Source organism: Anthonomus grandis, chromosome 14, assembly GCF_022605725.1.
Source record: "Anthonomus grandis grandis chromosome 14, icAntGran1.3, whole genome shotgun sequence".
NCBI lineage: Eukaryota > Metazoa > Arthropoda > Insecta > Coleoptera > Curculionidae > Anthonomus > Anthonomus grandis.
The window spans coordinates 4,750,048-4,773,929 of record NC_065559.1 but is presented as its reverse complement, the minus strand read 5'-3'; the positions used below and the strand labels follow the sequence as shown (position 1 = coordinate 4,773,929).

Sequence of the window (23,882 nt, the reverse complement as noted above, 5' to 3'; positions counted from 1 at the left end):
ATATTTATCAAGCTTAGCCTTGGTTTAAGTGACGGTTTTTTTCCGTAAAAAATAATGCTTAATGAGCACACGAAATTCATTTTTTTCCATTTTCTTCTCAAAACGAGTGGTAGTCTGCTATCAACAGCTGTCAAACACAAACTAAATGGCGCAGCTTGTTCAAATTTTGACAGGCGTCAACTGACTGTTCTTTGTTGACAGGAGCAGAGTTGCCATTTCCATTAAGGGGCGGGTTAATTCAAAAAGTCATGGACTTATTGACCCGCCCTCGTAGTATAAACGTTTGGGCCTGGATTAGTTTTAGAGGGCCAGGCGTTTGTCAAATAGTGCAGGAAAGGCTTAATGCCTTAGGATATTACAATATCGTGAACAATGTTATGATGCCATCGGTTGGTGTAGTCTATGGGCAAGATTTTATCTTCCAACATGATAATGTTCCTATACATACAGCCCGTATAGTGCAAAACTATCTAGATAAAAGTCGAATTCAAGTTTTACCGTGGCTTCGAAAAGCCCTAGTATCAACCAAATTGGAAACGTTTGAGGTAAAATGGCAAAATATATGTATAAAGATAACTTTAGGCCTAGAAATCAGAATAAATTACGCCTAAAGTAACTGAAATAACCAAAGAATATACCAGAAACTTAATTTTAATTATGCCACGACGTTTGCAAGCTCTAATTGACAACGACGGTGCGCTTACTAAGTATTAATAATTTTTTATTCCTTATTATCAAAAAAGATATTAGTTAGTTTTGGTTTATTTATAAAATGTGTTCCAAATAAAAATAAATATCGAAAAATAAAAATGTTTTGTATCAATATTATAGAGTGAACAGAGGGAGCAGCCTGGGTTCAGATTTCAACTGTGCCAGTTTTACTTTTTTAATTTTTTGGCAACTAATAATTTTGTAGTTTTGAAAAACTTATTTAATTTTAATGAAATTATGCATAGAAATGATCAAAAAGAGGAAATTGTGGGTTCGGTAAAGTTAAAGGGACGTCTAAAAACCGATTTTTTTTTGAACATTTTGAGCGTGGTCAAAATATTGATAAAAAAAGTGAGGATGGTTGGAAAAAATACAAAACTTTGGAAATTATCAAGATTTTTTTACATACGTTAAATACGTAATTATAGCCGCCTTGCACAAGGTTTTTTAGCTCTTGATTTTGCTATAATTAAAAAATATATATATTGGGGCAATTTTGGAACTTTTTGGGAGCTAAAATTGTAAATTTATAGTAAATTTATAGTACTTTGTTTTTGCAACTAAGAATTTTGTAGTTTTGGAATAATTATTTAATTTATAATTACATATTTTGTAATTTACACATATGACAAATAAAACAACAACCTTATTGACAAAAATGGGAGTGGCTTCACTATGTCCCCAGTAGTATTTTTTGGTTTTGTCTGGAACACTTTTTAGTTGGATGGGTCGGCTGTGGACTCAATTTTAGATAATAAAACACATTTATCAGGTGTTACAAAAAAGGTATTATTTATTTAAATTATTTGATGTTTTATGTAATATAATATATTATAAATATACATTTTGAAAAAAAAACATAATTTAAGATAATATTTAATCATTAATAGGTAAATAATAACGATGAGATTTAATGTAAATTAACTTATAGTCAAAACAATAAATATCTTTATTAACCTTTGTGCTACCAAGGTTTTGAACGTACGAGTAGTACCAAGGGGGTACATATTGTACCCTCTTGGTTGTTCTTATTTTTTTTTCAATATGGATAGGAAAATCTTACTAAGCATAAGGAAATATCAAATTTTATTCAAAATCAAGTTATTTTTATTAAACATAATAATTTGAATATAACATAATTCAATTTCAATTGTCATTTTGATTTCACCTGTTACAATAATTAGTTTTTTTTTGATGACCGTGATTTTTACAAAAAAATTCTTGCACTTTTCACATTAAAGCCGGCACTTTTTGTCATCCTTTCTTGGGCAATAATGGCAGCGTCCAAATGACCCTTCTGGATTTGGCGGCATAGGCAAGATTTCTTGAGGTAGCACTTGATTCATAGCAGATGTAACTCTTTTTGGGAAGCCGTTTAGATTTGTCATTCTTCTGGCTACGTGCGGTTTTATGAGGGCAAGTCCTACGTCAAGTAAAAATAATCTCCTGTTGTCCATTTGTTTTTTTTCCAGTCTGGAAACTTTTTTCCATAGTGAATATGAATTTACGCCAGCTATATCAATAATATTTTGGAAAAGTACAAATGGATACCTTTTTGTATTTCTTTTTACACTGTACTGATTGACCAATTTGTCCATAGTATCTACGGCCCCTTTTGTATTATCATAATGGAGTATCATGTCTGGTTTGAAGTCATTCTTTATTCCACTTATGGCCTTATCATGATGTTCGGTGCTCAATAAAATTACGGCATTATTACTTTTGTTCACATAAGAGGAAAGAGTAATAAATGAGGAGAATGCAAATACAGAACTTTTCCCTCAGGCTTTGTTTTTCCTCAATGTTCCGCAAAGTATTATACCGCGTTCATATAGTTCCTTAGCAAGCGGAAGACTAGTAAAAAAATTGTCCGTGGTAATTCCAGAACCTCGCTGAATACCCTGTACCAAGTCAAGGACAACCCTTTTACCTTGTTGTTTTTCTGGAACATTACCGTCTTTACCTGAATAAATTTGGAGATTGCAGGCATATGATATCTCACAGTCAACCATTGCCCATATTTTTAAGCCATATTTCGCTGGTTTATATTTTTAAGCCATATTTCGCTTGGTGATACACAAGCGGGGTACAAATTGTACCCCAGCCAACAAAATTGATTATAATTTAAAAAATATTAATTGTAATTAACCGATTATGATTTTGTTAGTTGACTAAGGTATTGTTAATGGCAATGATAAAAGGACAATACATTTGAAGAATTAATCTTTCAAATATAAGTAATTATTTACGTGTGGGGTACTGCATGTACCCCCTTGGTAGCACAAAGGTTAATAAAACATTGATATAAATAACTAAACGCAACCATAAGAACTTATATCATTAATAATCGAAGTACAAATTTTTGTAACTTTAAACCTAAAATACTTTTTTATTTCTCAATGTAACAAAAAAATTATGTCTATACAAAATTTAGGTAATTCCATAAGGAAGAGAATGATACGTCATTTGCTTATGTGGGACAAATAGGAGCCAATGAAAAAAAAAACCCTTTTTTTAAATAATTTCGCAAAAGTAGTTGGCACGGTGCTGCAAATTTGGATTTAACATCTCTTAATCGTCCTATATTGAATGTCGTAGTGTACAACATTTGGGCATGGTAACGCAAATTAAAAATACCATTCTACTGGCCTATACTTCAAATAAACCGAAGAGAGCTTGGGTCGGTGGAGGGACGGGTAGTTTTCTTTTTTATTTATTCGTGACGTTATGAGATGGAATCGAAATGTTTCCAGCGGAAAATTTGTGTTCATTACTTCCTTAGTTTTCATTTCAACTTTTAAAGAAGACTTTTTGTCAATAATTTGAAGAGGATAAGGACTTTTGTCCTATTTCATATCATATCAAATATATGAACTAAGTTTCCTTAGGGCTTCAGAATTTATAATATTGATATATCATAGGATAACTTTTCAAATAGAGAAAACTTCGATTGAGTTCATTAAGCAATAGAGTAGATAAAACATAATAATTAAATGTCTGATGCCCTCTTTAGAGTGTACATATACATTCAGGCTGTCTCAAAATTGCTCCTCTAGCATATATTTTATCTTATATCTCCTAAACAGATTCACAGTAATGTTCCTGAATTGCAATTGTCTCGTACCTTTTTTTCCGGAAAAGAATGTCACTCGAACTTTTAAATTAAGGACATAGGCGTTCTTCTTTAAATAAAAATCGTTGGATGGAATTACTGAATAATTCAACCCAACATGCTACTTCAAGCTGCTCAATCAAAGCTTTCTTGCTTAAAATACTACATGCCGGCGCTTATTGGGTTCATTTAATTGACGTTTACACTCTTAAGAACATTTATTTTTAAACGCCACTTTTATTGTCTGACGCGGTGGTTTGAAGATGCCTATTAAAAGGCAAAACACGCGCAGTTTCATTGTTTACACTTGAAAATCCAACAACCATAGAAAAGCCATGATGTCTGATTTGTTAAACTATTAATTAATTTGTAAATACATTTACAGTCGTGCGTATTTTTCTTCAAATCGATATTCTATATTTGACGAGTTATTCTATAAAAAGAAAACTTCATCCCTACCATATACATTTCCGTTATTTATTTTTTAAGTTTTAGGGGGGTAGCTACGATAGAACTCTTGATGTAACTAATTACTATTAGAAAATACTTTGGCATTTAAAGAAAATTTACCTGGACTAGCAGTGGAGCCTTTTTCTATCCTAACCTAAACGAGTCCTCATGTAACTTGTGTGCTTATCTGTTTTATTTTTGGTAGTCAGTTGTGTTTCTTTTAGTTTTTGTAGCTTTGTTTTTTTTATATATTTTCATTGCATAATATGAGCTTGTGCCTTTATAATGCTATTTGCAGTAAATTATAATCATTGTCGTGCATTAATTTTTCCCGATATAAGAAATCATCAGAAATCTGCTGCCACACTTTAAATATTGCTATAGACCCAATTTGTATATTATGAGTGTATTAATATTAATTACTACTAAATTAACTGTTATCAACTGAGGAGTGTCAAAGTTTAACTTTTATAATGAATAACCGCTGATTAACTTAATGAAATTTAGTAGGTATCTGGTTTTTTTTTTGAGATATAAGTTCCAATTTGATCTAATTTTGTTTCATTACTCTCTTGTACGTACAGTTTTTTTTTTAACTTAAAATATAAAGCGGTGGCCTGAAATTGATTCTGAAAGATGAAATCTGATTGATTTTGTAAATGTAAGACTCATTGTCTTATTTTTTGACTACACTATTGTAAGACTAATTGGTGACAAAAGAGTGATAAACGTTTTAACAAAGTAAAGCTTTTAAAACCAAAATCTTTAAAAAATAGGAGACTAAGAGTACCAGCAAAATAAGGTCAAATTTGAATTTTTCGAACTAAAAAAAACACATTTGAACCCTTTATAATTAATAAATGAATAATTTGTTTAAGTTAAACAGAAGTTATACTTTGACACCCTGTATCTCTATTAATATTTTGACGTTTAAAATTCTGAAACCCTCTAACGAATGCACTGATGTTTTCTTTACATGTGAGAAAGATTACACTGCACTGATTATTATATAAAAATATGTCTAAACTCGGATCTTATATCATGTAGTGCATGTATTAAATAAATAAAATGCAGCAAAGTATATTTATTGCAAAAAAGAGCCAATTATAAGGTCATTTGTAATTTTCGTTTTGCATGTTTTTGTGTTGATAGTGATTGCAAATTTAACAGTTCTCCTATATAATTTATAATTTTTTTACATTAAATCTTTATCTAAAAATCTAATAAGCGAATTGTTTGATGTATGTCAACAATGTGCGTTCTTATGACATTTTTTAAACATTATCCAGAAGAACCCTGAATTCTGAAAATACCAAATTTCAAAGTATGTGATATAATTCATATACATTTAGATGCAAAAAAAACACAACAGAGAAAATTTTCGTCAAGTTTAAAGTATTATATTTTTTACCCTATTCTGATGATTTTTCTAACAGACTGTATATAATATATATATGAATTTTAATTGGTACACTCAGTTTTTTAAAACATGTTTGTGTTTGACTTATTATACCATTATAAGGTTGATTCCTGTACCCTAACTTTGACACGCCCCGTGGAATAATTTCGTTAGCGAATTTTCATGAAACCTTCTTTTTCGGTTACAACAAATCTCTTGAGCAATTTGTTTTTTGGTTCATGTCAAAATGTGCTTTGGTTCATTTCTAAGAGCGAACTGAATTTTCCACATACAGTTCACTACTTTTTCAATTATCATTATCTTTTGGTGTTATCTTGTAATACGACGAGTTGGCTTTGATGCGATAACTGTCATGTTATATCGATGACCCAGTAGCACTGTATATGGAATTCAAAAAAACGTTAAAAAGCAACGATCTGGTATTGGTTTTAATAAACGAATGGCTCCGCCGAACAACGTTGCAAGTGACAAAAACTTATTTTTTCAGAAATTCAAAAAAACACTGATTGTTCAATGAAATTAATTTCTAATTTACAATTTCTTATTATAAACGAGGCTTTGTTATTAAGTGAAATCATCTACAAGAGAAAATATTATACTATCATATCTTACTAAGATATTGACATTTTAAAAGTATTTTTTCGGGTACAACGTTGTAAGCGACGTTGTTCTTTGAACAAGACGTATAATACTGAATTAAATGGGGCTGATTCAATAATGTAAGTAGGTAGTTTTCAAATATGATCTTTAATAATAATAATACAAAAAACTTAAGTTTTCTTATTGTTCAACCTTAATATTTTCATAAAAAGGCATATATTCTGGCGGGATGTATTTGCACATATCCAACAAGTCCTTTTTCTTTGCCGATTTGATCGGGAGTCTATCCTTGTATAAAGGTGGGAACCGAGAAATTTTTACTGGGGGTATACTTCTCTTCTTTGGCCCCTTTACTTTTTTTGCTAATGAGTGCGAAGTCCATGTTTGAAGGACGTTGTGTGATTTCCTTCCACGCAATGTTATAGGATCATCTTTTGTAATTTGGTACCATACATGGCTAGTTACACTGAATTTTATTTTTTCCAGTGAATCTAACAAAATGTCGGTGTTTTTGAAGTCTGCTGTATCCATAACACAGACAGTAAAACGATTGGGTGGTTCCTTGGCATTAGCTATGACTTCCACCCATTGGTGAGGAACATACACTTTTTTACCCTTTTTTGCTCGTTCAATTAGAGCAAAGTCCCTGTCACAGGGTAGAAAACACCGTCATCATAAACTTTTGCGCAACGGTAGTGAAATATTCATTCAAGAGCAGGTGCTGCAAAACAGCTATAATCCGCCAGTTGTTGTTCTGACCTACGCATCTGTCAGACCAAAGCTTAAAAATTCTCACTTGGCTTCAAATTTGTAAAGTTAAGCTCAATATATTTTAAAATGCATGATGCTATTTCCGCAGCACCTCGCTTGGCAGTGGTCTCATCCCAGAAAAACATATAAGCCATGTTTCTCCCCTGGTCATGTATAGCCAAATTGTAGCACGATAGTTGCCTCTGGTAAAATACGTTACTATGCGTGAGGTTTGGACAAAATAAAACTTGTTGTAGGTCTACACAAAGCACAACGTTTTCAGAGCTTAATATGGCACTCTCTTTATCTTCAGCAAGCGCCTTGTAAGCAGAGTCAGCCCTCATATGATGAAGTTTGCTTTGATTTTCAATAATTTTTTTTCTCTCTTCAGTGGCAGCTGCAATGAGCTGAATGTGCAGCTGATCACAATAAGTACAGGTATCGGACCTAGGCAGACCAAATCTTGGTTGAACTCACTTTGAAAAACATCACGGTACATGTGAAGTTTTGCAGTACTGTTGGTGTATTTAATGCAGAAAAGCTGCCACATTTTCTTGATACTCAGGTCAGGATTCAAACATTCCTTTTTGCTCTTGCTGAAAATGTTGTGACTTACCTCTTCAGGTGGTAATTTTCCAGGCACTGGCCGGTTTCTTTCGGATATGTATGGATTTCCAGAATCCCTTGAACGCTTACGACACTTATCTTTCCACTCACTAACTTCAATTTTCCTCTTTTTACCATTATTTAAGCGCTTTTAATCGCCAGGCGAAAAAAAACAACACTCTCCGCGCCAGACATTTTGTCGGTTGCAACGTTGTTCCGAGCGCGTCAACCTGTTTTCGAAGTCATTTAACGTGCTGCCATCTAAACCACAATCATATAAAACTGATACCAAAAACTGCCATGCGGTAGAAAATTTCGTTTACAACGTTATTTTCTGAAAGTCTCAATATCGCAATTAATGTCGCTTACAACGTTGTTCGGCGGAGCCATTCAAACAATGATAACAAAAACAGAACAAATGATATTTCATCAAAAAACATCGTAACTAAAACTTAACCTACGTAGGTAAATTACAAATAACTAATACTTTGTATTACCCTGGCTGCTATAACCGCTTGTACACGTCGGTTCATGTTGTAAATGAAGTTGCGACATTTAATCCTCCTGCCAAGCATGAATTGGCACCTTCGACAATTTTATTTCGCAACTCTTCTAAATTTGTTGGTCTACTAAATTCATGCTTGTAAATGGTTTTCTTAAGGTAACCCTACAGATAACAGTCATTTGGAGACAAATCTGGAGATCTAGGAGGCCATTTAATATCGCCAGTCCCACTAATAAGGCGGTTAGGAAAAGTATTTGTTAAAAATTCTTTTACCCTAGCCGCGTTATGAGCGGGACAGCCATCTTGCTGAAAATAAACCGATCCCAGGTCTACATCAGGTAGGATTTGAATGGCGGAAAGAACTTGGTTTTGCAGCAACTCAAGGTACTTTTGGAAGTGCCATCAATAAAAAATGGCCCTATAACATTGTCGCCCAAAATACCTGCCCAAACATTCAATTTCTGAATTTGTACTGGGTACGAAACTGAAAACTTCTGTGCTCGTTTTCCTGAGACCAATAACGAACAATGGAAGGATTGTGTTTGCCATGTAATGGAAAAGAAGATTCATCAGAAAACAACATATTTTTTAAAAAATATTCGCCTTTTTTATTGCCTTTTCCATCATGGTTTCACAAAATTCGATTCTTCGCCACTGGTCTTCAGGAAATATTTCCTGAGTTTTTGAATACTTGAAACATTTGTACCCATATTTTTTCCAGATAGGAGCAACAGTTTTATTGCTCATTCCCAGTTCCTCTCCAACACTTATTAATGGAACGTGCAGTAACACAGCAAAGTTGCTGCTGACTCCCGGTTCAAAAAATAAAAACGAAAAATTCCGCCGCCTGCAAGCCGCAACCAAGCGGTGTTGCCATTATTTTGGGTAATACGTAGCTCACGATAACACGATCTGTATATTATTAAGTATAATGTAAGAATCCCTAACGTATTCTATAGGGCTAAGATATGGAGAACACACTGGCCAGTCCATTTTGATGATACCAACTTCTTCTAGGTATTGCGTAACACAAATTGTAGAATGTGACCGCCCTTATCGCGCATTAGTATAAATTCATCATACCAATTAAAAATCATATATATACAGTCTGCTAAAAAAAAAACCAACAAAATAGGTCTAAAAATTAAAAAAATATATATGTAATACTTTAAATTTGAAGAATATTTCCCTGTTGTTTTTTTTTTCATCTGAATGAAGTTATATGTTATGCGGTAGTGGCATTAAAAAGATTGGCCCATTTGAACGTGGCCGCTTAGCTTAAAGTTCAAAATCTCAGTTAAACTAGTTAGAAAAAATCGTAAATTTTGCATTTTTAGTAGTGTCTATATACACTTACTTAAAAAAATAAAACAGGAATATTTCTATGAAAGGCAGAATATTCTCTACAAACGTTGTTTCGGATTTAAACCAGAAATATTTGTGTCTTCTAACAGTCTTAATTTTTTTTAATAGTACAGAGTTCTATTAAATATTGTCACCCAGTATTATATTACAATTGTACTAAAGAGGCTAATGATTGGACTGGTGTAAAGTGAGTGGTCAGTTTCAAATGGTACATTCTCTTTCATACCACTACCCAATAATATCATTATTTTCTGTAAGTTTTGAACTGATTTTTCTTTATGAACAATGGGCACAGTTTAAGGTAAACCGTAAGATTATATCTTTAACAGTAAGGAAGCCACCCTGCAATTACATCTAAACTGTTAAACAGTATTGTCTTCTCAATATTCCACTTTAAAATCGCCAATTTAAATGTTTATTGTCACCAAGATTTTAAAAAAAAAGGAAAATATATTAATGACAGTGTATGTACATATAACTCTTCCATTCAATTTTTTTGATACTTAAAATAAAAAGAACATACATCTACCCTAACAGCCTGTTTAAATTTAAAAAAAAGAAAAACGATTAACCCTTTTGGTTTCAAGCACCCGTTTTGTAGTAACTAGACAGTGTGTGTTTTACCACGTCCGAACTTGTGCAATAAACCCGTGTATATATGAACGTTTCTTCTCCCAATAAAAGGCGATATCTCACCCGCACCTGAGTCACGCCCTGTTAGGTAGCACCGCTTCCACGTCCGGTACGACCACTACGACTACGGCCGTATTGGCCAAAAACGAGACGGGAACAACGCAGGGAGGACAAAACAATAGCAGTTCGTTAATAAAAAGCCTGTTGGCGAACAAGGTAAACGATGCATGCGTGCCCCCTGTGAGCATGAAGGCTGCCACTACTACAACTGACTGTCAAAATGTAGCTCAGGTAACACACTAACTCCAAGCCCAATTAGTTTTTTTTTTATTTGTATGTGTTTTTTCTAAGAAATTTTTAATAGCTTCTTTTTTTTTGCTTTGTTTTGTTAAATTTGTACTAATATGTAAAAACTTGTATGTTATTATAATGTTCGAATCTTTAAAGCAATAGGGTGGAAAATTAAGGTTCAATCTGAGTAGGTCAACCTGGCAAAGTCAAGGTCATCATTCAGCTCTTTGCATCCATGCTGAATATAAGTTTTCCTCAATATTTTCTGTTTTGAGTGGTCTGCATCCAATTGCTTTTCATTCTTTTGATATCGTCGGTCCATCTTGTGGGCGGTGTTCCTCTATCGGCTCTCGATTCGCCATTCAAGCCATCTCCTCGTCCATCTACAATCAATTTAAATTAAGACTATTCTATTCGTCATATAACATCAGTAACACCAGGAGAAGGCGGAATTAGTACTACTCAGATTTTGTTTTACGGTCGATCGGAACGGTTCGGCTTTTCCTCGAAAATCCTGGGTTTGTATTTTGATATAGAAATAGAAGCAAGGATAGGAGGCATTTATATTTGACAACGTCGTATTTACGAATTTCAGCGGCTAAATAGCGACCGATCCGATGGATTTTCTGTGTCGCAACTGTTAATAGCTAGATGGCGCACGCGGGCGGCAACTGTATTATTAAGTTATATGGAAATATGGGGTATTCTGTATAGTGTATACGTTACGGTCAATGACGAAAATTCGTAACGATCGAAGTAAAATAGGCAATATATGAGGTAAATCGAAGTTTTATGACCAATATTCTCTATTTTCTTAAAATATTCAAAACCTGACCCAACCTTGGGCCAACCCAAGTCACCAGGACTTGTGTAGCCAATTAATTTTGATAGCGCTTAAATTGATGTCCAGTCGTCATCATTTCATAACACAAAGTTAGGGCGAGTTAGGTTGGCCCAAGGTTGGATCAGGTTTCGTATATTTAAAAAAAAATAGAGCATATTGGTCATAAAACTTTGATTTTTCTCATATATTTTATAATAATTTGTATAAGTATAAAACTGATTTAATTTTAAATTAAAATTTTATTAAAAGTTTCATGCCTTCTGGCTTCATTAATAAATTCTTGATCAAAAAATCTTTGATTACCAAATCCTTCCATCTTTGCAACACTCACACACACAACAATAAGTTCTTTATAGGTTGAACGGCCTTATTCGTTGTAGTTGTTGTATGGTTGGTATCACATTCAATTTCACACAGTATCCCCCTCCCTGAACTGAATACTGAATTTCGGTCACATTGCTAAGAATATTTTAGAGTTCTGACAACACTGTTTTTAACCGTTCGGCCGGATTCGTAAACGTAGGACCAATTCCGATCCCCCAACACCAGTTCTCGTTCGCAGATTTTCGTTTCAGATATGATTCCGCAACGATACACTCTACCAACAGCCACATTTTCACTAGGAATCTTGATACTTCCTGTAGTTCCTGCAACATCTGCTTGATATCTTTCAGGTTGTCTGACAGTGATGTATATGTCACATTCCAGTGCAGTTCTTTCAAGGCATACTTCAGGACGGTGATAAATACTTTTTGCGACATTGTTTCTCGCTACTACGCTTCTTCCGATAGGGATTGTGTTGGTCTTAGTTACAAGTCATTTGATTTGAAAAAATTTAAAGCAGTCACCCACTTTTTTTTTCTAATTTGATAGTTTAATCAGTTTAATAATGCTTCCTTCTGGTTTTATCAGATATTTTCTTGAAAACGGTTAATTGTATCGACCAGAGACAACAATTTTAGGTTTTTTAATGATGAAATAGATAGTGTTATGTTTTTAAATTTGTTATCGAAAATATAAGATAGGGGCCATCAGAAGGAGAAGGCCCTCTCCTAAAATTAGATTTACACTACTTTTGGGACGGAAAATGAAAAGAGCACCCAAAAAAACGGGGAATCGCACATTTTCGAGATATTTAACGCATCATAACTGTATTTTCTTCCGGTTTTCTTAAATCCTAACAGATTTCTTCAACCAATTTGAGCAGGCTATAGCTCTAAGGGGGAGTATTTTAGGACACATGCTTGTAGGAAAAAGTCTTATTTTGACTCCAACATTACGCTCTTAAAATATTTGCACCGAATTTCGTAACACCCTGTGTATCTTGTATTAGGTTAGTGTATCAATAGTTTTGTGTAATGAATTCATGGCTGCATCTCAAGAACGAGTGGTCTGTTGTATTCGACAGTTTTCTCTATTAGAGTTTCTATACTCTGCAAATGGTCATTTGTCCCAAAATCATCACGAAACTACCTATTTATCGGTTGACAGAAAATTATTTTCAAGTAGTAAAGTTTTAATTCTCGTAAATATTAAAAAAAAAACGACTTAGCGAGCTGTAATTCTAGCCACAACCCCTTTTTTATGAAGCAATATTACAGTGGCGTTACACCACTTGTCTAGTATGTTATTCGGAAAGGAACATATTGATAAGTGTTGATCTTCTATAATTGGGTTTTGCTTCCGATCTTAATTGTGTTAAATACCAAACGATCCTCACCACGAACTTTCTTGATTTTCGATTTTCTTAGGGTTAGCCTTATTTCACCGATGGTAACTAATTCAACCTAAAAGAACTATTAACTTGCTTTATGAGAGCAAATAAGTAGTATTCTTAAAAAAAAAATTACTTTATATTTAGCTATTCGACTTTGGCCATATCTAAGCTAAATTGAACGTTGCAGAACCCCAGTTGGAAAAGCACAGTATATTGAAGGAAGCAATCCTTAATTACTTTGCTCATGGTACAAGATATTCTTATGGAAAACTAACCAGTCGACTAAATCTTTTGATTATATCTGATTTTGAACTGAACCTTATTGTCATAAAATTTACGACCAGGCGATGTATTATTGGCACTGAGGGTCCAGTCCACACATTAAAATATCTGCAATATGCACGTTGCGTCAAAATAACTGAGTTTCCACTTGAAAAACTTGTTTACTGTTCCCTTTTTAAATTTCCAAGCATTCTTTACACAATTCTGAAACAAAAATAAAAATGCAATTTTAAATAAAAAAAGTTGCAAAGCATCTAAACCATAAAGCTGATGACCCTATACTTTAAGAATTTCATCCCTTTCGTTTCAGCAAGGGAATCCATGTGTTATTTAAATCAGCTGATAGCAGAAGGGGTACTACTAGATGAAGGCATTAAAAAAAAATACCTCAAAACTAGAGGTCAATTTCTCGAGCTGCAAATAATCTCAACATTTTGACGTGAGCTTACAATCAGATTCTGACAGGTTTCATTTTTCTGCAATATTTGGTTATAGAAAGGCGTAACCAGACAGGAAAACTATATTTTGACGTTAAAATTATGGTTTCAAATATCAACATAATTTTGAAAGTACTCCTAAGCAGAATTGCAGATTATTTCGTCATAATTTGGACTATAATAGATCTATTATTATTCATTTGGACCCCTTTACGTTGAGTGCAACGTCCCAATGCAAAGCAGTAGTAGTAGTTTTTTGACACTCTCTGGAAAATTGCTTCTTATCTGCAGAATATGGGGACTTTTTAATATCACTAAAATTGAACCGTTAATTCAAGTTTTTTTTTGTTTCTGGCTTGTAATGGTTTACAAAATAGAGCCTCAAACAAGGCTATCATTTAACATTTTCTCAACTTTCCAGTTACTCATTAATAATGACATATGTATATTTAGTTTAATTAAATGATTTTTGAATAGGAAATATTGAGGCTTCTTAGAGATTGCTAACAAGATGTTGTAGCTTACTCTACACTTATTTCCAATTCCAGCTTAAGTACGTCAAGATAAATCATATATGAAAACGACTACAATTTAATTTATTTCAGTTAAGACCAAAATTATTGTTATATGAGCATACCACATATTCATAAATTTATCTTCTTTGTCCTGATTATAAATGAGCAAAAGATATACATAAAAAATTGCAAATTAAGTGTGATATAAGTCGCATGGTTTTGAAACTAAACAAAAAATGTAGATAATATTTTAATAATACCTTAAAGAAAACCTTATTTTTGTTTTTAGAAAAAGGCTCCAAGTGGTCAATAAACTAAACCATGAATAAGGGAGAATCTTAATTACGTTTGCAGTTTTATGCTCTACATATAGAGGGGTATTCGATTAATCGTGGCGAGGTACCATATTTCAGCAATGAACAAGAGATTTGGTAAAAAACTCGGTGCTGATTGAGCAATATTAGACTCAAGAATTTTCCGCAAAAAAAAATTTCTTATAGGTCTATAAAACATTAAAAAAAAATTGGATGGACCATATTTTGTACTAAAAAATTTAAAAAAATTCTTACTACATGACGTCATTTTCAAAACTCTCCGATATATCAATTTTTCACAAGGGTCTTCAGTAGGGTTGCCATACTTGACAAAAGTCCAAAAAGTTAATGATAAATTCTTGTTTTTACTTGGCATTTCTCTTAAGTGAATTGATATAAAAATATTTACATGATTACTCTATTTTAACATGCAACTGATTAAGTATATATATTTTTTTTTAATTAAAAATTGCAAGGATCCCTTATTTAATATGTAAAATTTGAGAAAGGGCTTGTATATGTTCAAATCAACCAAACCCAATACAACCCAACCCAGTCCAACGTAACCAAACCCGACCCAATTTTAAAAAGGCGTTAAATTTTTAATTATTATATTTTATTTATTTAATAAGTATAGAAATAAAGTAAAAATGTTTTAGATCAACATAAAAAGATTAGCCCGCGATAATGCCGTAGTATATTTTCAATATTTGTCTCCATAACTAAATAGGAGCATGGAAAAACCATCATCCATATAAAACATAAAATTTTTTTTTTTTTTTTTTTAAAGTGGCTCTGTCAAAAATCTTTTTGTATTAATGTAATGGACTTAAGGTACGCTTCCTAAACATACCCATAAAAAATCGTTGGGTAGTAAATTGCTGAACCTCATCAACTCAGTTAATAAAAATGGACATGGACAACTAATTTGTGTGCAAAATAATTCAATTCTTACTTAAATTATAAAAATAAAGTTTAGTTCTAAGATATTTGCCTAAAATATTAAACAAATATGCCTGCAACTTAAAAAATAAACCTTTTTAATGAGTTGCTTATCTCGATTATTTAAAGGAATAAGTAGAACCATAGATTAGATAATTTAAACTAATTTTTTCATTTTTTGTTCCATATAAAAATATATATCAATAATAATTTTACATATTATGTAAAGTTTAGTTCTCAGAAAGACTCCATTATATCTTTTTGTTTTAATGTAATGGATTTAAGGTACGCTTCCTAAATATACCAAAAAAAATCGTTGGGTCGTAAATTGCTCAATCACCAATTCGGTTAATAAAAATTCACATAATAAATTGCTGGAAATCATTTTTTAGTTAACTCGCAAAAGCAATAAGCAATTTCTTTTGTCTAACTGATTTTTTCCCCAAATCCCTTGGATTATTCATTGCTGAGAATGCTATGCCAAAAACTTAATCAATTCCCTTTAATGATGTCGAAAACTGCAAATGCAAGAAAAATTTTCAATTGTATATAAACTCATTCAACATCTTACTCATACAACATTATTATTACTAGGTGGCAGCACGTCAAAAGCTTTTATCACAGCAAAACACTGCCAACGACAGCAACCAAAGAAACCCAAGCCGACTGGAAGCGCTAAAAATGCACCGAATCAACGGTGTGAGGCAACTGTTCGCGGAAAAAGAAATCAACGACCCGTCGGTTTCATCCACCACCCAATTCGTGAGTTCGATTAAAGGGAAAAAGGAACCGCCCCAACCGCCACCCCCGCCACTGGCACCTCTGAGCAATAACACAAAATCGAAAAGCGTCACTCTCGTGAACGAGGACAGCGACTCGCTGAGTTCCACTTCGTGTTTGGGGGCGGTCGGGATCGTCTCGTCCACGGAAGATAACGATAATTCTTTGACGAGTTTTGAAGGTCTGCTGAACGGCATGCCGATCGTGGAGGAGACGTTAAACGACAGCAGCAATTCCAAAGATTCCGTGAAAACGTCCAGCAATGAAATTAGCATCGATAAGCCGTTGAGGCTGGCCGATTTGCTCGAGAAGAAATTCGACACGAAGGGTCCCGCGCTCTTAAACGGGACGCTGAACAAAGATCTGAAGTTGAGCAGCGAGAAGTCTGATCTGTTAGAGAACCACATTGAGAAAGCTTTAAGTAGGGATAATGTAGATATTAAGATGGAGGTGGAGGAAGTGATCAAGGAGGAAGTGATTGACATCAAGGAGGAAGTGCTGGATGAGGAAGAGGTGGATTCTAAGCAGGGTGAGTAAACAACCGTTTTTCTCTGTATTTCCGGGTATACAGGTTGGCGAATAGAAGACTACGCATAGGCATTATAAACGGCAACACCACTTCTCGTTTACTTTCTGGTTGATGAGTGGCGCGGCGGATTCCGATCGTCTGAGTTGCTATTTTCGGCACGGCACAATCGGCAGACCGCATTTTGCTCTGTAAGTGCATATTGCACTGTTGAGTCTTAAAGCGCTATTTTAATTTTTTTTAATAATTATCATTATGGCTGTTTATACCCATTGCGAAAAAATTCAAATGATTAAATGGTTTTACGAAGGTACAATGCAGGAATTTATTCTCAGTACATTTCGAAAATAGACTGATTCCTTGTGCTAAAACTATTTTAAATGTCAAATTTTGAGACATCTTTTTGCCTCCAAAAATGTGGAAATTGTCACATCAAAGCTCAAGAACCACCCATTGAAATGGACGAGAACGGCGGAAAGAAATGGTTTGTAGTGCTTGATTTTTGGATTTAACACGATCGAGCGTAAGTGTTGGAGAGGAACTAGGTATGCACCATAAAAGTGTGACGAATAGTTTTAAGTATTCCAAAACTCAGGAGGTGTTTTCTGAAGACCAGTGGCGATGATTGGCATTTTGTGAAACCATGATCGAAAAAAAAATGAAAATTTCTTAGAAAATATTTTGTTTTTAGATGAGTCCTCTTTTCCACTCAAAAGTTGAATGTTTGGGCTGGTATTTTGGGCGACCATATTATTGGGCCATTTTTCAACAATACCGTCAGGAGTTGTTGCGGCGTTATTGTCTTTTTCTTTAATCTAGGGACGTTATCTGCATTCATTTAACATTGAATATTGACTTCTTTATAGAGTATCTTATCATATTTTATTAAAGAGGAACAGTAGTATTGTTTTGAGCCTGTCAAAATAAGTTACTAATTTTTATGATATTATGAAGCATTTGGCATCATTGCATCAGAGATGTTGCAAGCAAAAAAACTGCCCATAGTTCTACGACAATGCTAATTCTAGCCTTTCAATGTTCTAAGGTTATAAGAATAATTTTCTCATTAACGATGATGAACTTAAACGCAATCAATCTCAACTGAAGTATAGTTAGCGAAACAACCTTCAGGACATATACAGTATCGGACAAAATTAGAGAGACTTCTCTATTTGCCAACTCCAATTTTTTGTACTTGAAATAATATTAATATTTGTTAAGCAGTATACCGGAGTTGACAAGAATTCTATTATCAACAATTCATTTTTGTAGCTCATGTTTACATTTATTTAAAGAATGTTTTTAACATTGATAAAAAATTACTGCGACAGAATTAAAGAGACTCATTTTGTATTTAGTTTCGCTGAAGTCGCGATTAGTTTAATTTCTGTTTATTAGTTTGAGAATATCATTAGCAATGCCTCGTGGTAAACATTATTCCATAGACCTAAAAGAAAAAATTATAAAAGCCTATAACTCAGGTCGCTCACAAAAATTAATAAAAGAGCAATTCAACGTCAGTAAACAAATGGTTTCCAGAACAATAAAAAATTATCAGCTCCGTGGAAGAGTGACAAACCTTAAAAGAGGTGGCCGCAAGAGAAAAACCTCAGTACTGCTGGACAGAAGAATTAAACGACTAAGTCAGAATAATCCGCGTCTATCTTCAACACAGATTTTGGCTGAATTGGAGGCGGGGCTTCCTGGAAGGAGACCAGCAAAAAAAAACCATCTATCAAAAAAAAAATGTAGCTGCTAGAATGTTATTTGCAACACGTCACCGTTACTGGACAGCTAAGGACTGGAATAAGGTTTTGTTTAGTGACGAGTCTAAATATAATATTTTTGGAAGTGATGGAGCGCAGTTCGTACATCGCCCAGCAAACAAAAGGCTTGATCCAAAATATGTTTCTGGTACTGTGAAGCACGGAGGTGGCAATTTAATGGTTTGGGGTTGTTTTTCGGGTTATGGAATGGGTCCTATCCACAAAATTGAGGGCACTATGGATAGATTTATGTATCGGACTATACTGGAAGATGTAATGTTGCCTTACGCCGAATGGGAAATGCCGCTAAGATTCACGTTCCAACACGATAACGACCCCAAACATACGGCCAAACTTGTGAAGGAATGGTTTTTGACTAACAAAATTCAAGTTTTAAAATGGCCACCGCAATCGCCGGACTTGAACCCAATTGAAAATCTTTGGGAGATTATAGAGAAAAAGATTCGCACTAAAAACATCGGGAATCGTGCTCAATTATTTGAAGAAATCGAGAATGCCTGGAAATCAATGGATCCGGCTGTAATTTCGAATCTCATTGGATCGATGCCGAATAGATGTGCAAAAGTTATCCAGAATAAAGGGTACTGGACAAAGTATTAGGTTAGTTTCATTAGTATAGAGTACAAATGTACTTTAAGGATAAGTCTCTCTAATTTTGTCGCACAGAATTTTTTGAATTTTTTTTATTTTTCCTAATAAATCTTGAGAAATGTTTTTTTTTTAAATTTATTTTAGTGCCTTTTTAAACTACTTCAGAACATAACATCCTTCAGCACAAAAAGAGGAATTTAATCATTTTTATCTTACATAAAAGACGTAAGTAGTCGAGTCTCTCTAATTTTGTCCGATACTGTATATACCGGGTGTCTTAGGAAAGTGGTTCGCTCCTATAACTTTTTTAATTTTTTATATTTCAATCTAGAGTGCCGTGAATAGACTTTTTAGCATTTGCGTAACAACTATTGAACATCCAAGATTAATGATAAATTGGACTCTCCCCTTACCGTCTAATTATTAACGATAAATTGAAGAGCTTTTGAAGTGTTTTTTGTCGGTATTTATAATACAATAGTAAGTTGGCCTTGGATTTGACATATCATTGTTACAAATTATCACGACAACCTGTCAGTTTCTGATATAATTCGAGTTATTCAGACATTTTTCAATAATAATAGTTTTTCAGACAATTTTGCCAGCAACAAACGGGTGGCCATTTTTAGCATTTTGTGCCTTAATAAATTATTTGACATGTCAACTTTCAAATAATTTATTTGTTTTTTTTCATTGGGTAAGTCACGCATCACTACAGTCGATTTTACAGTGACGCGACGGCGGCGCTGCGATCAATCCAATATCAAGAGATAAATAATAAAATTTCAATAATGCTGGTTTTTTGAAACTCCCACTATCGATTGTTTTATACCAAATTATTTTTAAAAAAATTCACTTTTTAACTATGGTAATGAGCCACCCTAGTTCCGTTTGAAACAATTGAGTTAGAGACGAAAATAGTTAGATCTAGGAAAGCCGTGAAAAACAAAAGAGAGTCAATTATATTTTTTTTAGTACTACTTAATGTAAAATTAACGATTTTAAATTATTCATGGCACTCTACATTGAAATTTAAATAATTTAAAGGTTAGATGTGAAAAGTTGACATATGTGAGTCATTTTTCTTAGATTGTAATTTCCTGTCAGAATATGTTAAAAAAGTTGGAGGGTTCCATTTAAAATAAGACAGTTGGGATCATTTCCGGTTAAACCAGAAGTGACAGAAACCAACTGAATATGTCAGCCAATCCCAATTTCAATGCTACACCCACTTACCAAATTTCATTTTTTTTTAACTTAAAAATTAAAAAAGCAAACCACTTTCCTAAGACACCCGGTATATGATGTTTTGAGACCGAGACTTGGGGTTTTTAATATTTTTTCTCTACTTACGTAGGTCTCTTTGAGATAATGCACGAGTTCTTTCAATTTGAACTGAAGTATCCTGCGCACATAGACGAAATAATGATGATTCTCTCATATCGCTGAGTAAAATCGCTTGTTGAAGCTTGAATATAGTCCTTAAAACATTACAGGTATTAAACGACAAGCAACAGATGAAATCTCGGGCATAGAAGCGAAAAAGGCACATCTTTTAACCAACGTCAACGGATCGACCGGAAGCTCCGAATTGTCTAGCGCGAACGGAGACGATCGACCGACGACCGTTTCGAACGCGGCGGCGAAGTTATTCGCGGATTTTGCCGCCGACATCCTCGAAGACGAGGACGACGACGTGATAATCCAGGAAACGACGACGCCGGCCAATCAGCCGCAACCGGTCGCCGAACCGGCAATTCAGCAGCAACAGCAGCAGCAGCAGCTAATCGTGGACAACAACCAGCAAATGTTGCTGTCCCAGTCGAGGCAGATGATCGTGTCGCAGCCGACGGTACATACGTCGCAGTCCGTCGTTTTGTCTTCGGGTGAGTTGCTTTTTTAAATTTTTGGGTTATTTTTATTGGATACTACGACCTAACACAAAAATGTTCGGACATTAAAATATGTTGTTCGTACATCATATTATCAAATTTGTTTTTAAACACTGTGATAATTAACTGCAAAACTAAACTAATATTGGAGTGCAGGTTCTCCAGGCCGAGGGTTTATTTTTAAAAAAATAAACAGGTTTCCAAAAATACAGGATTTTCGGAAACCTTTTATTCATAGGCATAATTGCAACAAGCTTTTGACAGTCTTCGGCAGTAAAACAACCCCATATACAGTGTGTCAATTTGAAAACTTTCAATGCAAATATCTCTGAAACTAAAAAAGTTAGAAAAGCGAAAATTGGTACAAATGTTATAAAGATAGAGAAAATACTACCCCTCTTGTGATACCTTAAATTAAAGGTCTTTTGGAGTAGTATTCACCTGCACAAAGATTTTTCGAAAATTTTATACAGGGTTAAAGAAAGGTATAATTTTAATGATATAAACTCGGATAGAAAGATAGATTCACCTCAGAACTAAGCTTTTCTTTTACCTTTGTTTTGAGTTTTGAAACATAACCTAAGTAAGACAAGGGACTTTTAGTGTAATGGCAAATCCATGAATTTTAAAGTGCTCTTGCACAAAAACTAGTAATTTAATAGTGTATAAATAAATGTAGTTTAATAAAATTATATTTATTTTATTTTTAAGTACATTATTAATATCGTAACACTTACTACACACATACAAACATATTATTATTTTGGGTCAATATAATTTATTGTATTTACAAATTTCCCTGTATTTTAGTGCTCTTGTAATTTTCTGTTTTGTTGATGATCGAAATCTTCTTATCCATTTAGGATAAAACAAGTAGCTCTTATATTTTGTTAAACTCTAATTGTTGAACCCATAACACTCTACCAAGGTGGTTAGTGCTAGTCGGCTTTCCTTTAAGAAGATCCCTGAAGCATTTGCTTTTTTAAGTCTCCCTCCTAGCCCTCACTTTCCATATTTTTACCTCTTCCTCCTTCCCTTGATTTCCTTGCATCCATTTATTATATGTGACGCCGCACGAATAAATCCACCTAAGCGTCTAAAAATCCAATTTTTTATTTTAAATTTATTTTTATTGGTTTTTAACATTGTGCAATCGGAAAATTGTTATTGAGTTATTGAATTTCAAAGTTTGCTATTTACCACTGTTTTTTAACGACCCATACTCGGTGCGCGTACTTCGGGTACGCTCGTTCGAGAAATCATGCGACCTTTTTCCTGTAAAACTTTTCTATGAACACTTAGGTATGTTTCTTCGTGCGGCGTCACATATAACACATCATATTAAATTAAGTATAAAATCGAAAGTCATACTTAATAAAACTTTCCTTCTAATAAAGGGACCCAACTGAAAACCACCTCCGGTCAAACGGTGATCGTCCAGAATGCCGGAATGCAACCCAGACAATCGGTACTCATCCAGCCCGCGAACTCCGGGCAGCTCCTGTTGTCTCAGGGACTACAGGGCCAAGTTCAATTGGTTCAGAGTGCGCAAAGCGGACAGTACGTCATACAGACGAATTCTTCCCAAGGTACGTATAATATAATAATCACGATACTTGTTTATTTATAACACGCCCCCTCTTAAATAAATATTTAGGTTACGTGGTGGCCCAACCCCAAACGGCTATGGTCCATGGTCAGCCTCAAACCGTACTTTTGACTCAGCAGGGCCAAGCCGTCGGTTCGAAGACGATCATAATTTTGCAACAGCAGGCGTCGGGTTCGGCCAGTCACCATCAAAAAGTCATGGTGACCCCGCAGGGCCAACAAGTGGTCGTCACCCAAGTTCCTAGGCCTGTGGCCCAAGCATCCACTGTAAGTAAATCATTATTTTCGTATAGTATTTTTAAGTAAAATGCCCATCTCATACGCTTATAAATTGAAAAGAGGAAGAAAATCGAGTTATTCACGTATTTAAAAGAAATATGAACTTAAATCTTTAACGATACCTTTCATTGTATTTAATTTAAGTTCAATAAGTTTTAAATACAATAATTTACTTGAGGTATAATAGATTTATTTACATACCCATGAGCTAATTTAATCTATTAATCTCTGAGCTCGTTTCTTCTTTTCAATATCCTACCTAACTTTGTTATGAAGATAGAAAATTGAGAAATATGAGGAAATCTACTTATGTAATACCTAATTTGAACCAGCGTTTTGGTAGTTATATCTACTACCGTTATCAAGGTAAATAAAATTAAATTAAAAATATGGAAAAAAATATATACTTATCTCTTCCCATCTCTTGTCTATGCTCCATTTAACATTTTCTTAATTCAACAATAGTTAAAATACTTTTTTTATAATTTGACGGTTGATTAATAGTTTGACAAACTGTTTTGAAAGATTCCAGTAGCTATCGCGTGAATAACTGATGGTTTCCTTTAAATAATTAAATAGGGTTGAGAAAAAGAAAATTAAAATCTTAAAGACCTGGAAGGTGGTTCTTGTGCCCAACTAAATTAGACATTCAACCACTTAATATTTAAGTCAATCCAGGATTGAGTTTGTTCCGTCCGAACTTTTACCAGTTTATCTAAATTTAAATTAAACCGTTAATGAACGTTCCAAATATTAATAAGCGCCATTGAAATTTTAATCAGAAGGCCTAGGCCTTATTCAATCGTTTAATGTCACTTTTTACTATTAATAGAGTCCATCTTAATTATAAAAAAGAAAGAAAGACGCAGCTTGAATTATTAAATAGTTAAATTTTACTTTGTTTCACCTCCTTAATAGCGAAGCA

General features: G+C 33.8%; 1 protein-coding gene across 7 annotated transcripts in view; it reads left to right on the top strand.

The window, feature by feature from the left end:
- The window catches only part of LOC126744573 (AT-rich interactive domain-containing protein 2), a 97,847-nt gene that overhangs the window by 55,565 nt on the left and 18,400 nt on the right, over window positions 1-23,882 (top strand). For 3 of the 7 annotated variants that reach the window (XM_050452038.1, XM_050452034.1, XM_050452033.1), the window contains exons 11-15: window positions 10,204-10,443; window positions 16,089-16,803; window positions 20,675-21,064; window positions 22,468-22,659; window positions 22,728-22,945. In XM_050452038.1, the coding sequence (XP_050307995.1) occupies window positions 10,204-10,443; window positions 16,089-16,803; window positions 20,675-21,064; window positions 22,468-22,659; window positions 22,728-22,945 (1,755 nt within the window). The remainder of the gene's footprint in view (window positions 1-10,203; window positions 10,444-16,088; window positions 16,804-20,674; window positions 21,065-22,467; window positions 22,660-22,727; window positions 22,946-23,882) is intronic. The other 4 variants (XM_050452040.1, XM_050452036.1, XM_050452039.1 and 1 more) reach the window with 2 other exon arrangements.